The 15,988-nt window shown below is 39.2% G+C and overlaps 1 protein-coding gene across 1 annotated transcript in view; it reads right to left on the bottom strand.

The window, feature by feature from the left end:
* Positions 1-15,988, bottom strand: part of GNPTAB (N-acetylglucosamine-1-phosphate transferase subunits alpha and beta) — a 62,446-nt gene that overhangs the window by 31,189 nt on the left and 15,269 nt on the right. Inside the window, exons 3-7 of the mRNA XM_065401468.1 lie at positions 6,551-6,670; positions 4,995-5,036; positions 3,506-3,711; positions 2,779-2,843; positions 2,361-2,495 (exon numbers count right to left, since the gene is read on the bottom strand). Coding sequence (XP_065257540.1) covers positions 2,361-2,495; positions 2,779-2,843; positions 3,506-3,711; positions 4,995-5,036; positions 6,551-6,670 — 568 coding nt within the window. The remainder of the gene's footprint in view (positions 1-2,360; positions 2,496-2,778; positions 2,844-3,505; positions 3,712-4,994; positions 5,037-6,550; positions 6,671-15,988) is intronic.

Here is a 15,988-nt window from a genome sequence, read left to right as displayed (position 1 = left end):
AAGAAGAACTTCCTTTTATTTGTTTTAAACCTGCTGCCCATTAATTTCATTTGGTGGCCCCTAGTTCTTATATTATGGGAACAAGTAAATAACTTTTCCTTATTCACTTTCTCCACACCACTCATGATTTTATATACCTCTATCGTATCCCCCCTTAGTCTCCTCTTTTCCAAGCTGAAAAGTCCTAGCCTCTTTAATCTCTCCTCATATGGGACCTGTTCCAAACCCCTAATCATTTTAGTTGCCCTTCTCTGAACCTTTTCTAATGCCAGTATATCTTTTTTGAGATGAGGAGACCACATCTGTATGCAGTATTCAAGATGTGGGGGTACCATGGATTTATACAAGGGCAATAAGATATTCTCCGTCTTATTCTCTCTCTCTTTTTTAATGATTTCTAACATCCTGTTTACTTTTTTGACTGCCGCTGCACACTGCGTGGACATCTTCAGAGAACTATCCACGATGACTCCAAGATCTCTTTCCTGATTAGTTGTAGCTAACTTAGCCCCCATCATATTGTATGTATAGTTGGGGTTATTTTTTCCAATGTGCATTACTTTACATTTATCCACATTAAATTTCATTAGCCATTTTGTTGCCCAATCACTTAGTTTTCTGAGATCTTTTTGACGTTCTTCAGTTTGCTTTGGTCTTAACTATCTTGAGCAGTTTAGTATCCTCTGCAAACTTTGCCACCTCACTGTTTACCCCTTTCTCCAGATCATTTATCAATAAGTTGAATAGGATTGGTCCTAGGACTGACCCTTGGGGAACACCACTAGTTACCCCTCTCCATTCTGAAAATTTACCATTTATTCTTATCCTTTGTTCACTGTCTTTTAACCAGTTCTCAATCCATGAAAGGATCTTCCCTTTTATCCCATGACAACTTAATTTACATAAGAGCCTTTGGTGAGGGACCTTGTCAAAGGCTTTCTGGAAATCTAAGTACACTATATCCACTGGATCCCCCTTGTCCACATGTTTGTTGACCCCTTCAAAGAACTCTAATAGATTAGTAAGACATGATTTCCCTGTACAGAAACCATGTTGACTTTTGCCCAACAATTTATGTTCTTCTATGTGTCTGACAATTTTATTCTTTACTATTGTTTCAACCAATTTGCCCGGTACTGACGTTAGACTTACCGGTCTGTAATTGCTGGGATCACCTCTAGAGCCCTTTTTAAATATTGGTGTTACATTAGCTATCTTCCAGTCATTGGGTACAGAAGCTGATTTAAAGGACAGGTTACAAACCACAGTTAATAGTTCCGCAATTTCACATTTGAGTTCTTTCAGAACTCTTGGGTGAATGCCATCTGGTCCCGGTGACTTGTTACTGTTAAGTTTATCAATTAATTCCAAAACCTCCTCTAATGACACTTCAATCTGTGACAATTCCTCAGATTTGTCACCTACAAAGGCGGCTCAGGTTTGGGAATCTCCCTAACATCCTCAGCTGTGAAGATTGAAGCAAAGAATTCATTTAGTTTCTCTGCAATGACTTTATCATCTCTAAGTGCTCCTTTTTATCTCGATCGTCCAGGGGCCCCACTGGTTGTTTAGCAGGCTTCCTGCTTCTGATGTACTTAAAAAACATTTTGTTATTACCTTTTGAGTTTTTGGCTAGCCATTCTTCAAAGTTCTCTTTGGCTTTTCTTATTACATTTTTACACTTAATTTGGCAGTGTTTATGCTCCTTCCTATTTACCTCACTAGGATTTGACTTCCACTTTTTAAAAGATGCTTTTTTATCTCTCACTGCTTCTTTTACATGGTTGTTAAGCCACGGTGGCTCTTTTTTAGTTTTTTACTGTGTTTTTTAATTTGGGGTATACATTTAAGTTGGGTCTCTATTATGGTGTCTTTGAAAAGTGTCCATGCAGCTTGGGATTTCACTCTAATCACTGTACCTTTTAATTTCTGTTTAACTAACCTCCTTCCAATCAAATTTAGATAGGCAGGCACCAAGGGACAGTTCTGCCAGAGAGCAGACTGCTGTGAATGTGTCTTGGAGAAACTGACACAGCCAGTATTTCAGTTTTTGAACAACTGAAAGGTAGCAACCTAATCTCCACAGCTAGGACAGCCTTTAGAGAGACAACTGTGGAAGATTTGTCTTTTGAAAGCAATTACTTGAGGCACTATCCTGATGTATTTCAGGACGCAGGAACACAGATGGAAGAAAATAAACTTAAGGGCAGGGGAGAGAAAGATGATGACTATCAGCAATAGCCATAGTATAAGCTTGAAGGTCATACACTGAAGTTTTGGCATCAGACTGGCCAGGATCTCTCTGTAAAAAGAATTCCAAAACAATGTAATCAAAACTACTCTCCCCTGCAGGTTCTTACCAGTTTTATTTTTGAGGCCAAGTTCTCTGGTAGTTTTGCTCTTAGCTGATTTGTCTCTTTGAATGTAGCTGAAAATCCACTAAGGAAAGCCAAATCTTGCATTAACACTAAACCGGGTACTTCTTTGTCTGTGGTCTACAAGAAAAATACAATTTCTAGTTAGTTCTGGTTTTGTTTTTTTAAAATCCATAGTGACTCACTCACGCATCTCTTAAATCTTTCTCCAGATTAGAGAGCTAATTTTGACACCTAACCCAACCTCAAAACTAGAATAAGGGTTATTTTAAAAACTCTCTCTCACTACTACACACAAAGTGTAGGCAAACAGTGAAAGAAATACTTTTTAAAAATGTAGGAAAAGAAAATTAAATTTATACAACATCTGACAGTTGTTTATTTAACTCTTAAATAAACATACCAAATAACCTCTCCATACTGTCTGTTTGCTGCTTTCTTTTAACATTCCAGAATGGGCATCTTCAGCTGAAATAAATAAATGGTTCCAAAGGTCACCATTTTAGTACATTTTATTAATTAAATTCATCTCTTGCAAATTAAAGCTTAAAATGATACAAAAAAGAATGTGAATGGGTCACAGGGCCACAAGTTGTCTGCATTACTAATGAATTATTGGTTAGGTGGTGACAACTTGCTTGACACTATACATTAAGATAAATGAAGAAGTTGTACCTGCTCTGAGAATCTTTTATATAAATGCTAAATACCTAGACACTGTTTGTTCTAAGGTAAAGAATATTAATTTTTGGCAAGTATATAATTTCCTGTTGTACAGTATTAGATCTAGTATTTAGTACAATGCATTCAAAAAGGTTTTCTAGGGTTTATTCTCCTCTGTCTAAAAGATCAACTTTGTAAGACTATCTGTACAAGACTGAAAATTTTATCGAATACAGCAATTTACCTGTAATGTCAAATTCATATAACTACTAATCTTAGCAGTGATATAATCTTTTTCAGCAAAGAATCCCAAAAAGCTTTAAAAGTAACTCTCGGAAGAAAGCTAGAGACTGGCATAGGGTAAGAAGTTGTTTGGATAAAGGCCCAGTTCACCTTGCAACACTAGTACCAAGAAAAATATTGGTTTTCCTTCTGATGATTGAAAACACAAACAAACCAGTTCTTACCTTCCTTAGGACTGTCAAAAACAACTACTGTCACATTGGTAGACGGATTTTTTGGTTTTGCTACAAAGAATATATTGTTAGCAGCTTGTAAAGAAGGATGAACAGATTGCAGGTCCTTCAGAGTGATGTTGGCAGGCACAGCAGGGTCTAGGACAAGCATTGGCACTTTAATGCAGTGTGTCAGTAAACACTCCAGGTGCTTCTCACTAGAACAAAATATCAAATGTATACTTAATGCCAATAGAAAATTAACATATTGTTAACATTTGGGAGATACATTATACAGAAGTCTGCTAGCAGCATTTCTTTGAATACTTCTGACCATGTTTCTCTAAAATCTGCCCCCTGTTATAATTTTAAGTGTCTTACTATTCTGGAAGACGGAAAGAGGGTTGTTTTGCTAAAAAAAATTCTATGGCTATAACTTTAACTCATGCACATTATCGCTGACCTCATCTCACCACCACCACAAAAAACCCCAGAAACAATTAAAAAAAAGTTCCTGTTTACTGTGTTAACATTTGTAAAAACTGTGGTTTAACCCAAATGATCTTCAAACTACAGCAAACCAAGCAAAGTGCCATGCAGAATGGGGGGTGGGGACCTATATTATCCCATCACCACTAATAGCCCTTCATCCCCCAGCTAACCTTAAAAAGGCAGTTTTCCAAACAGCCTATGAGAAATATGGCCCACAATATGGACTATAATAACCGGATTTGCCATCCTGAAATGAGGAATGCCAGAGGGATGACCTTGGTAAGCATCATTTGTTCAGAGAGTACCACAGCTTTCCATCCCCATATTTTTAAAACATTGAGTCACGTTCATATCAGAAAGGCCATTCTTGTTGGGGAAAGCCCAGACAGTGACTAAAAATCTTCACACAAGCATATTATGAAACATTTGGAATAAAGCTTTACACACAGCTCGTACAATTAAATTTCAGATTTTATTCCCTTTGTCCATATAAGGGAAATATTGTGGAAATCTTTACATAGCTCCTGAGACCTATGACCAAATAGAACAAAAAAGCTGTAATGTAATATCTAGAATGCAATACATATCGACATGATACCTCTATATTATATGCAGTTACTTGTGACACTATGCAGGTAGAAGGAAAGGTGAATACAGTATAAAAGAGAGAATCTTTAATGCTTTTGGTTGATACAGGACTCTGTTTAACATACATTGGGCCAACCTTTAAAGTGTAAATTATGTGTGAACAGAGACAACAAGTCCACAATTTCTAAACATCACAAACTTTCACTTGTGGAGAAGCACACCCATTTTCACAATATTCCCATTATCTTTGTTCAGTGCACATATTTGTGATTTTAAATTGTTTGAAATGATACAAAATATAAGAATGCACTGCTCACCAGAGACCAAACACACCACATAAACTGACAAATTAATTTCAAATGAAAACGTAAGCCATCTCTTGCTTTCTTTTACTTCATTAGTTAAGGCCATAAAAATTTACCTTTTCTTAGGTGGTTCTGTTGTATTTTTCCCAAGCATTTCCCTAAACAAAAAATAAAGTTACATTAAATTACACTGAGTCAATTATAAATAATTTGGGCTGAATATTCAAACATCTGGGCATAGAATGTCTTGTGAAACTGAATGATTTCCATAACAGAACACTCCACTATAATTACTCCAGAGGACATGAAGGAAAATCTATTTGCAGAAGAATGAAACACATGGTCTTGTGAGTAAGGTATATGACAGGGACTCAGGTGACCTAAGTCCTATATCTGACTCTGCTCCAGTCTTCCTGTGTGAGCTTTGGTAAGGCATTCAATTTGTGTGTCTCAGTTTCTCCATCTATAAAATGGAGATAATATTTCCTTACCTCACATTGGTATTGTGAGGCTAAATTCATTAATATTTGTAAAACATGAATTCTTGGGAGGAAAAACTAGATTAGATTAGATTAAATAGATATGCAAAAATTGTAAGGTTATCAGAGCCAGGACTGTGCCCATATTGGAAAGCAGCTAGCACATTTTGATGGCTATTGCTATGTAAACAATAATAAAGTATTATTAATAAAATGCCACATGCACACTGAATTTCACTTTTCAATTGGACAATTAATGTTAACAACCTAGCTACAGACCGTAACGTATGAAAAATGGATTAACATATCTTTTATTTACTTTTGTTTTGTTGTTTTTAATTCCAATTGAACACTGTAACAGCTTGAGTAACAGAAAACCTGTTCTAGGTGGTGAATAGATTAGGTAAAATGCCTAAAGAGTTACTCACCAAGAACTGAATCAAGTGTTGAAGACAACATAACCTGCAGCAGCATTTGTTCTCTGAATAGTGGGCTGCCTAGGGTTTGAAGTCTTTGGTGGGTAATTTTATAACACAGTAAAGTTTAAATAGGTGTGTCCAGAACAAGTTAATACCTAAAAAACTGAAGCCTTGAATGTTGCAATGCATGATTTTTGCAGTTCCCTTGCCCTGTAGAGCTAATTAATCTGTTTTATATCTTCAAGTGAAGTATATCCTTCTCTGCACAGTCTTAGCTTTTATGATACTCCAAACTGAACTTTAAAAGGAGCACTCGAGCACAGGTTTTAATGAAAGTTTTTACCAAGCCCAAATACAAAGAAATGTTTCATTGTGTTTTCAAAAAGTTTGGCATAAATAAGGTTTTTCTCCTATTTTAAAAAAACTCTCTCTTGGTTTCAGAACTCTGAAACCAAACCAAAATTAGTTATTATTTGCAGAGAGCCACTTTTGTGCATGGCACTTTAAAAACAAGAGATATGAGAAGGTCATAATAAATTAGTATTTTCTTTGTATTTGAAAGGTTGCCCGAATAGTTAGCTCTTCATTGCTGAAAGGAGTTTTGAAGGAAGTTCATTTTGATGAAGGCCAAGTGTAAAAGAGCAAGGAAATAAAACTGGCAAGTCTTAGTTTGGCTGTCCATGCAGAGTAACATGGAAAAAAAAATTGGAGAGTATCCATTAAGCATTACTGCAGCCAGCTAGAAACAACTGTCTCCACTGAACAGATTCTTACCTCATTATTTTCTGTTCTTCCTCCATCTGTTCTCTAACCTGTTGCAATTCTTTGATCAGCTCAACATCTGTACCATTCACCCAGGTGTACACCACATCAATTGGCATGGGCAAACAAAGTCTACATAAACCACAAGAAAGAGTAGTATAACCTATTTACAAGAATATAACAGTAGCATGGACTGCATTGTAATACAAAAGACAGTTAAACTCATGGACTGTGTGTTAAAAACTGAACAAAGTAAAATGCTGCTCTCTGTCTGTGTATTATCTATTATACAAAAGCTTTTAACACAACACTGCAGAAATAAAACTAAGAGAAGGTGATAGACAAAGTGATCATCTGCATCAAACTTAACTAGTGGTCAAAATGTTAGTTATACTCAATGAGAGACTGCTTTAACTCGTTCCTATTTCACTCCAATTTTTTATTCAATGACTTTGAATAACTTGTTAAAATAATAGTGTTTCAAATCCTCCACATAAAGATCCAGGCACACTTTTAGTACATGGACTACTCAGATGAGGACAAAACAGTCTGAAGTACAGGGACTATTTTGAATCACACCTTTATTGTTGGTAAATTATATAGAACATGAGAAAAAAGACAAGACAAGGGATGAAATTCTGGTCCCACCGACTTAAACAAGACCAGGATTTCACTCCAGGAGTCTCTCTTGGGTATCAACATTGGGTTTAATTAACCAATAACTAAAGCAGGGTCCACAATAGACTCTAGACAACAGTGGACAAATTCATCCCTGATCCAACTCCAGTGTCTTGAGTTGCACTCCCATAAGGCATCTGGAGAGATTACAGGTCTTCTAGCAAACTTGGTTCAGAAGCAGCAATAGCAGTTTAGAATAAGTTAGTAAGAAAATTTGTCCATGCTTACCTGAAAATTTCCTTTCTTCAAGTAATAAGGTCCAGAGATCTGTTACAATGGGTACTTCAGCCTGCGTGTAGCTTGGGGGAAGAACCATATCTGACAGATACTGGCAACAGGGAAGTGCCCTCCAATTGATATAACTTCCACAGCCAGGATAATTCAAATCTACTTTCTTAAATTACATATTGTGCTAAACATATTTTCAGGAAAATTACAATTTTTTTTCCTATTGCAGAGCGTAATACATTCAACCTAATAACAAATCCAAATTCTTGGATGTCAATTGCCATTTCTATTCTGGATGATCCATTCGTTTCCAGGTTGGACCAGATCTGTGAACCTTATTACTTGAAGAAAGGAATTTTTCAGGTGAGCACAGATAAACTTCCCTATTTTTCTTCAGGCCAAAGTGCACATATCTTTTACACTGGGGTTTTTGTAGCAGTGTGCCTTTAGGGTGGGAAGCAGGGTCAAGTTTTAAATATAGACATCCAAAATTAGGTAGACTATATATATACGATCTCCATCTTCCCCTGGGTACTAAGGCACGGAGAAGACCTCTGCCAAAAGAAAAGAAATGGCATTAGCTAAGACTAGATGCCCAATATGTAGAATTTAGTGAATAGTCATAGGTGCTGGAACTAGGGATGCTGCTTGAAGTGGATTCCGTTATATACAGGGTTCACAGTTTGGTTCAATGGCTCTCAGCACCCCCACTATACAAATAGTTCAGCACTCCTGCTAATGCCCATCTAGCAGATCTCAGTACAAAAAGACATGCCCTGAGATTACCAGTGCTTCTAATGATTGGACTCTGATACTTAACCAAAGAAGGAATGTTTCTTGAATTTACTTAGGGAACGAATGCTATGACAGTTGTGAGGACTACCATTCTGAATTAAAAGTACAATACTGGGTCTTATTAAAGAAACTCCCAACTTAAAATAAAAGCTCACCTGATTAAAGATAACAGCCATCAGAAGGCTAGGAAATATAATGACACCTCTTACAGGGGTTCGATTTGGGTAGTGCTGTAAGGAACAGAATAATTCCAAGATTGTGCTCTATGACCATGCAGGGTGGGAATAAGGTTGATGCCCTAAGGAAGCATTTAATGTTGGGATTTGTCCAAAACTTCCTTTTCTGGAACACGCTGAGAACATTATGCTATAGAGACTTGACCAGGCTGCTATAGGGATGGCAGGAGGGGGATGGAGCTGAACCCAAAGACCCTTTACTGTACACTCTGGTGTTGGCAGTGTCTGTGCTGTGTGTGATGCCCTCCACCCATGACCTGCGGGGAAGTGGAGGTGAAGAAGGTGGCGGAGGTCCACAATCAGATATGAGGTTGCTGGTGTAGATTATGGGGACACAGGCAAGATCTTCCATCTGGCATGCTGCCCTTCTGGCTTCACTCCTCTGAGTTAAGATGGGAGAGGAGGGGCTGCCTGCCCCAGAACCAGTTCTTTTCCAGTCTTGCATGCTTCCCTTCCTGCCAGGGGAGGGAGCTGTAGTGACCACACCAAGCCTGGGATGCAGCTTGTCAATCAGAACTCCTTTCCCACCCAGGGAGGTAACCCTGCCTAACCTGCTGAGAAGGAAACTGCATCCCCACAGAGTCAGTGGAGCTCCCTAATGAGACAACTGTTAAAGGGGTGAGCAGGAGACTCAACCCCTGAACCTTAGCCCCTGGCTTTCTCAGCCTTCTCCCCTTGAAGTCTGCAGGGGAGCCAGCCGCTGCAAACGCCTCAGAAGGGGAACTGGAGCTGAGGGGACAAATCTCCTAAAAATGGAGCTCTGGGACATGGCTGGAAATTAGCCAGAAAAATCATTAAGATGAATTTTAGCTACAAATTTGAAATAAAGTTTGGAATTTCACTCCAAAAAAATCTATGCAGCACGAGGGTATGGCAGAGCTGCCTGTCACCATGGGGGAAGAGCAATCTGTAGGGAATTTCAGGAGGCAAGGCCTTCCCTTGCTGCCAGTGACTGGCATGGCTGGTTCTGCCCCCCCCCCCCCCCCCCCCAGCTACCAACAAGCTGATGTACCCACTGTACTTGATCTGTGTACCTTAGCATGAAGAACAAGTATTTTAAACTATCCTTTTGGGGGTTTGCATTTTAAGGGCTACATTCTGCCACCATTACTCGTGTGGAGTATCTTACATCAAGAGTTGTCCTATGGATAGGATACTAAACACATTCAGGGTGACAGACTGTAACCCTAAGATTGGATAGCCCTGTTATAGTATGACCAATTAACATCACAAATTTTCTCCCAACACACATCATTGTGTGAGAAAATTTGGTGACCCTGAGATGTCAAAATGCCCCACACTTCTACTGTCCATAATCTTTACCATGATATAGCTTTTAACTTTGGCTTAATCAAAAAAACTACCTGATTCAGAATAATGGTGTTCAGTCATCCTGTTCTATCCAAGTCAACTGCATAAAATAATTTAATAATGTGCATACACTTGAGACAAAAACCTGTACTTACAACCCAATGCAATCCCCCCTGAAATCAGAAATCAACTCCACTGAAGCAGAATTTAGTCCTTATCTTTCATTGTCTCCATCTAAACTTGAGGGTTTTTTTTTTTAATTAACACCCTCCTGTATAATAGTCTTTCAGCCTAAAAAGAAGCCAGCAAGGTCTGAATTTATAACAGACTTTTGTTAAACATTCAAACACCAAAAAGTACTAGCTAAATAAATATAGGGTTTGTTTCAGCCAAATAAAAATGAACTTCAAATACTGATCTGGATTCAACAGGTTTGACTAGTTTGAGTTAGGTTCAGTGCCTCTACAGAATTTAGTTTTAGCTAAGCAAATTATATATTTATCATGTCTACTCAAAGTCTTGAAATGCTGACACTCAATATTAGGCTATTTATTATCTCAGAGCATTGTATTACTTTTAATCAATAAGTCTTGTATAAATTTCTTAGTGAGATTGGTAGACTTATGTTCTCACATGAAGACATGACATTCATGCCCTGAAAAAACAAACTTAATTTCCTTTTGATCTATCAACTGCTTTTAATATTGTTGACCACAAAGTGGTGTTGGCAAGAATAGATGGTATTTGAAGGGGAAAGAACAGAACTGTTCAACAGGACAGACATTCTGCATAATTGCTCCATTGTCTCAAGAGCTCTCTCACATAGCCGTACTGCAGGGCTTTAGTCTGTCACTCCTGTTTAACGTGTATGTGAGGTTGCTAGAAGAGACTGAGAAACTATCTGGATTGCAGTCCCACCAGTATGCTAGAGAAACTCAAGTCTACAGCTCAGCTTTACCAGACCTGGAGATAAAAGTTTAGTTGATTGGTTTTCCTAGCGTCTGGTCAGGTGTGAGGCCTGAATGAAAGTCAGTTAGATGAAGCTCAGATAAGACAACGGTCATGCTGGAAAAAATCAACCACAGAAAAAAATTTCTTCAGTTGTTCACAACCTAAAGGTGCCTTTTAGATCCTTAGCTGTTTCTGGATGTTCAATATAGCAGTGGTGGTCAACAATGTTTTCTATCTTCACTTGGCTTGGAAGTTGCAATGGTTCCTTTTTTATGCCTATTCCACCACAGCTATCTGTGCTTTTGTCACCTCTGGAATGGATTACTATAATGCATTCTGCATGAGGCTACTCCTGAAACACACAGAAAGCTCTATTTCTGGGGAATACAGATATTCACTCTGTAGTGTGTCACGTGGAGTATATTTCACCTCTGCTTCACGGAATTGCACTGGCTTCTGATATATTAATAGGTGTAATTTAAGGTGTTTTTGACCCATCAGATCCAGGGCCGGCTCTGGCTTTTTGGCCGCCCCAAGCAAAAAAAAAAAAAAACCTGCGGCGCGGCCGGAACGCGGATGCAGGGGGACCGGCTGGGGGGTGAGGGGGAGGAGGAGGGAGCGGGCGGGAGAGAGAGAGAAGGGGGCGGCCAGGGCTACAACAGGGGCGCTGCCATGCGGCGCCTCCTGCCGCGAGGGCTCCGCTCCGGTCGGCGGGGAGGGAAGGAAGAGGACTGCCCTGCAGGGCGCTCTGGTTCTCCGCGCCGCCGCCCTCTACAGGGCGGCCGGAGCGGAACAAGAACAAAAAAAAAAAAGTGGCCGTGCCGCCCTAGGATTGGGCAGAATGCCGCTTCCAACAATCTGCCGCCCCAGGCACCAGCTTGCTCAGCTGGTGCCTGGAGCCGGCCCTGATCAGATCCATCATGGCTTAGAATCTGAGTAACAAGAGCTCTTTTTGTGGGTTGTGACTGGATGGATTATTTAGGCAGACAATCCCTAGAGTTGTATGTCTAGATCCTGGGAGTTTTAAGTGGAAGGGCCTTGACTCTGGAATTTGCTTCCCTTCTTAGTCCAACAAAGCCTAAGTATGTTGACTTTCTGGGTATAGTGCAAGGCCTATTAACTCACTCTTCTTTTGAGGAGCTGCATTGAAAAATAATCCCAATTCCAATTCTTTCTTAAATTATAGGAGATTTTTAGTGCTAGTTTTGACTGTTAAAATGTATTATTTTTAAACTGTCACTAACACTAAATATGGATATATCATTATATCAATTAGAAGTACAGTATAAGCTACTATAATTAAAATGGGCCTATTACAGTGCTGCCATATTCAGCCACATAATTTGTAAATAAAATTAGGGAAAGAAACATTTTATGGTTATATGTATTTGGCTATAAAAATATTATGTCTCAATTATAATACTGGTTTGACAAGTCTGTTCTCCATTAGCAGGGAAAATAAAACAACCAGTGTCTACAAGATTAGAAAAATATCAACACAATTTCACTTAACTGTTTGTATGTGCATAATCTGAAGGCTGCTCTTAAAATTGTTTCCAAACTCTCATCTATACCTATTTTTTTTTTAAAAACCAATTCCATATAAACCTAACATTGTTGTGGGATTAATGGTTACCAATAAACACTAATAAAAAGTAAGTATTTTACAGAGGTTATACATAATAGAATACAGTGATTAACTATCACTAGGATTATTCAATAGCATTAAGGGAGAAAATTTTAGTTCTTCAGTCAATCTTTTTCCAAGTTTTTAGTAAATTTTGCATTGCCTCTTCAAAAAATAACTTACAGACTTTTACATCTCAAAAGGTATGTTATCGTATTATTTAGATGAAATTTAAAAGGGAACAAGCTGATGTACCCACTGTACTTGATCTGTGTACCTTAGCATGAAGAACAAGTATTTTAAACTATCCTTTTGGGGGTTTGCATTTTAAGGGCTACATTCTGCCACCATTACTCGTGTGGAGTATCTTACATCAAGAGTTGTCCTATGGATAGGATACTAAACACATTCAGGGTGACAGACTGTAACCCTAAGATTGGATAGCCCTGTTATAGTATGACCAATTAACATCACAAATTTTCTCCCAACACACATCATTGTGTGAGAAAATTTGGTGACCCTGAGATGTCAAAATGCCCCACACTTCTACTGTCCATAATCTTTACCATAAAAATAACAGGAGTACTTGTGGCACCTTAGAGACTAACAAATTTATTAGAGCATAAGCTTTCGTGGGCTACAACCCACTTCTTCGGATGCATATAGAGTGAACCATATATTGAGGAGATATATATACACACACATACAGAGAGCATGAACAGGTGGGAGTTGTCTTACCAATTCTGAGAGGCCAATTAAGTAAGAGAAAAAAAACTTTTGAAGTGATAATCAAGATGGCTCAGTACAGACAGTTTGATAAGAAGCAAGTGTGAAAATACTTACAAGGGGAGATAGATTCAATGTTTGTAATGGCTCAGCCATTCCCAATCCCTATTTAGCCCTGAGTTGATTGTGTCTAGTTTGCATATCAATTCCAGCTCAGCAGTCTCTCATTGGAGTCTGTTTTTGAAGTTTTTCTGTTTTAAGATAGCCACCCGCAGGTCTGTCAAAGAATGGCCAGACAGGTTAAAGTGTTCTCCCACTGGTTTTTGAGTATTATGATTCCTGATGTCAGATTTGTGTCCATTAATTCTTTTGCGTAGAGACTGTCCGGTTTGGCCAATGTACATGGCAGAGGGGCATTGCTGGCACATGATGGCATATATCACATTGGTAGATGTGCAGGTGAACGAGCCACAGATGGTATGGCTGATGTGATTAGGCCCTATGATGGTGTCACTTGAATAGATATGTGGACAGAGTTGGCATCGGGCTTTGTTACAAGGATAGGTTCCTGGGTCAGTGTTTTTGTTCAGTGATGTGTGGTTGCTGGTGAGTATTTGCTTTAGGTTGGGGGGTTGTCTGTAAGCGAGGACAGGTCTGTCTCCCAAGATCTGTGAGAGTAAAGGATCATCTTTCAGGATAGGTTGTAGATCTCTGATGATGCGCTGGAGAGGTTTTAGTTGGGGGCTGAAGGTGACAGCTAGTGGTGTTCTGTTATTTTCTTTGTTGGCCCTGTCTTGTAGGAGGTGACTTCTGGGTACTCGTCTGGCTCTGTCAATCTGTTTTTTCACTTCAGCAGGTGGGTATTGTAGTTTTAAGAATGCTTGATAGAGATCTTGTAGGTGCTTGTCTCTATCTGAGGGATTGGAGCAAATGCGGTTATATCTTAGAGCTTGGCTGTAGACAATGGATCGTGTGGTGTGTCCTGGATGGAAGCTGGAGGCATGTAGGTAAGTGTAGCGGTCAGTAGGTTTCCGGTACAGGGTGGTATTTATGTGACCATCGCTTATTAGCACAGTAGTGTCCAGGAAATGGACCGCTTGTGTGGATTGATCTAGGCTGAGGTTGATGGTGGGATGGAAATTATTGAAATCATGGTGGAATTCCTCAAGGGCTTCTTTTCCATGGGTCCAGATGATGAAGATGTCATCAATGTAGCGCAAGTAGAGTAGGGGCGTTAGGGGACGAGAGCTAAGGAAGCGTTGTTCTAAGTCAGCCATAAAAATGTTGGCATACTGTGGGGCCATGCGGGTACCCATAGCAGTGCCGCTGACTTGAAGGTATATATTGTCCCCAAATGTGAAATAGTTGTGGGTGAGGACAAAGTCACAGAGTTCAGCCACCAGGTTAGCTGTGACATTATCGGGGATACTGTTCCTGATAGCTTGTAGTCCATCTGTGTGTGGAATATTGGTGTAGAGGGCTTCTACGTCCATAGTGGCCAGGATGGTGTTTTCTGGAAGATCACCGATGGATTCTAGTTTCCTCAGGAAGTCAGTAGTATCTCGAAGATAGCTAGGAGTGCTGGTAGCGTAGGGTCTGAGGAGAGAGTCCACATAACCAGACAAGCCTGATGTTAGGGTGCCAATGCCTGAGATGATGGGGCGTCCAGGATTTCCAGGTTTATGGATCTTGGGTAGCAAATAGAATGTCCCTGGTCGGGGTTCTAGGCATGTGTCTGTACAGATTTGTTCCTGTGCTTTGTCAGGGAGTTTTTTTAGCAGATGGTGTAGTTTCTTTAGGTAATCCTCAGTGGGATCAGAGGATAATGGCCTGTAGAATGTGGTGTTAGAGAGCTGTCTAGCAGCCTCTTGGTCATATTCCAATTTATTCATGATGACGACAGCACCTCCTTTGTCAGCCTTTTTGATAATGATGTCAGGGTTGTTTCTGAGGCTGTAGATGGCGTTGTATTCAGCATGGCTGAGGTTATGGGGCAAGTGATGTTGCTTATCCACAATTTCAGCCTTTGCACGTTGACGGAAGCAATCTATGTAGAAATCCAGCCATTACAAACATTGAATCTATCTCCCCTTGTAAGTATTTTCACACTTGCTTCTTATCAAACTGTCTGTACTGAGCCATCTTGATTATCACTTCAAAAGTTTTTTTCCTCTTACTTAATTGGCCTCTCAGAATTGGTAAGACAACTCCCACCTGTTCATGCTCTCTGTATGTGTGTGTATATATATCTCCTCAATATATGGTTCACTCTATATGCATCCGAAGAAGTGGGTTGTAGCCCACGAAAGCTTATGCTCTAATAAATTTGTTAGTCTCTAAGGTGCCACAAGTACTCCTGTTATTTTTGCGGATACAGACTAACACGGCTGCTACTCTGAAATCTTTACCATGATAGCTTTTAACTTTGGCTTAATCAAAAAAACTACCTGATTCAGAATAATGGTGTTCAGTCATCCTGTTCTATCCAAGTCAACTGCATAAAATAATTTAATAATGTGCATACACTTGAGACAAAAACCTGTACTTACAACCCAATGCAATCCCCCCTGAAATCAGAAATCAACTCCACTGAAGCAGAATTTAGTCCTTATCTTTCATTGTCTCCATCTAAACTTGAGGGGTTTTTTTTTTAATTAACACCCTCCTGTATAATAGTCTTTCAGCCTAAAAAGAAGCCAGCAAGGTCTGAATTTATAACAGACTTTTGTTAAACATTCAAACACCAAAAAGTACTAGCTAAATAAATATAGGGTTTGTTTCAGCCAAATAAAAATGAACTTCAAATACTGATCTGGATTCAACAGGTTTGACTAGTTTGAGTTAGGTTCAGTGCCTCTACAGAATTTAGTTTTAGCTAAGCAAATTATATATTTATCA

This window comes from Emys orbicularis, chromosome 1 (genome assembly GCF_028017835.1).
Source record: "Emys orbicularis isolate rEmyOrb1 chromosome 1, rEmyOrb1.hap1, whole genome shotgun sequence".
Classification (NCBI taxonomy): domain Eukaryota; kingdom Metazoa; phylum Chordata; order Testudines; family Emydidae; genus Emys; species Emys orbicularis.
This window is presented reverse-complemented; position numbering and strand designations above follow the sequence as displayed.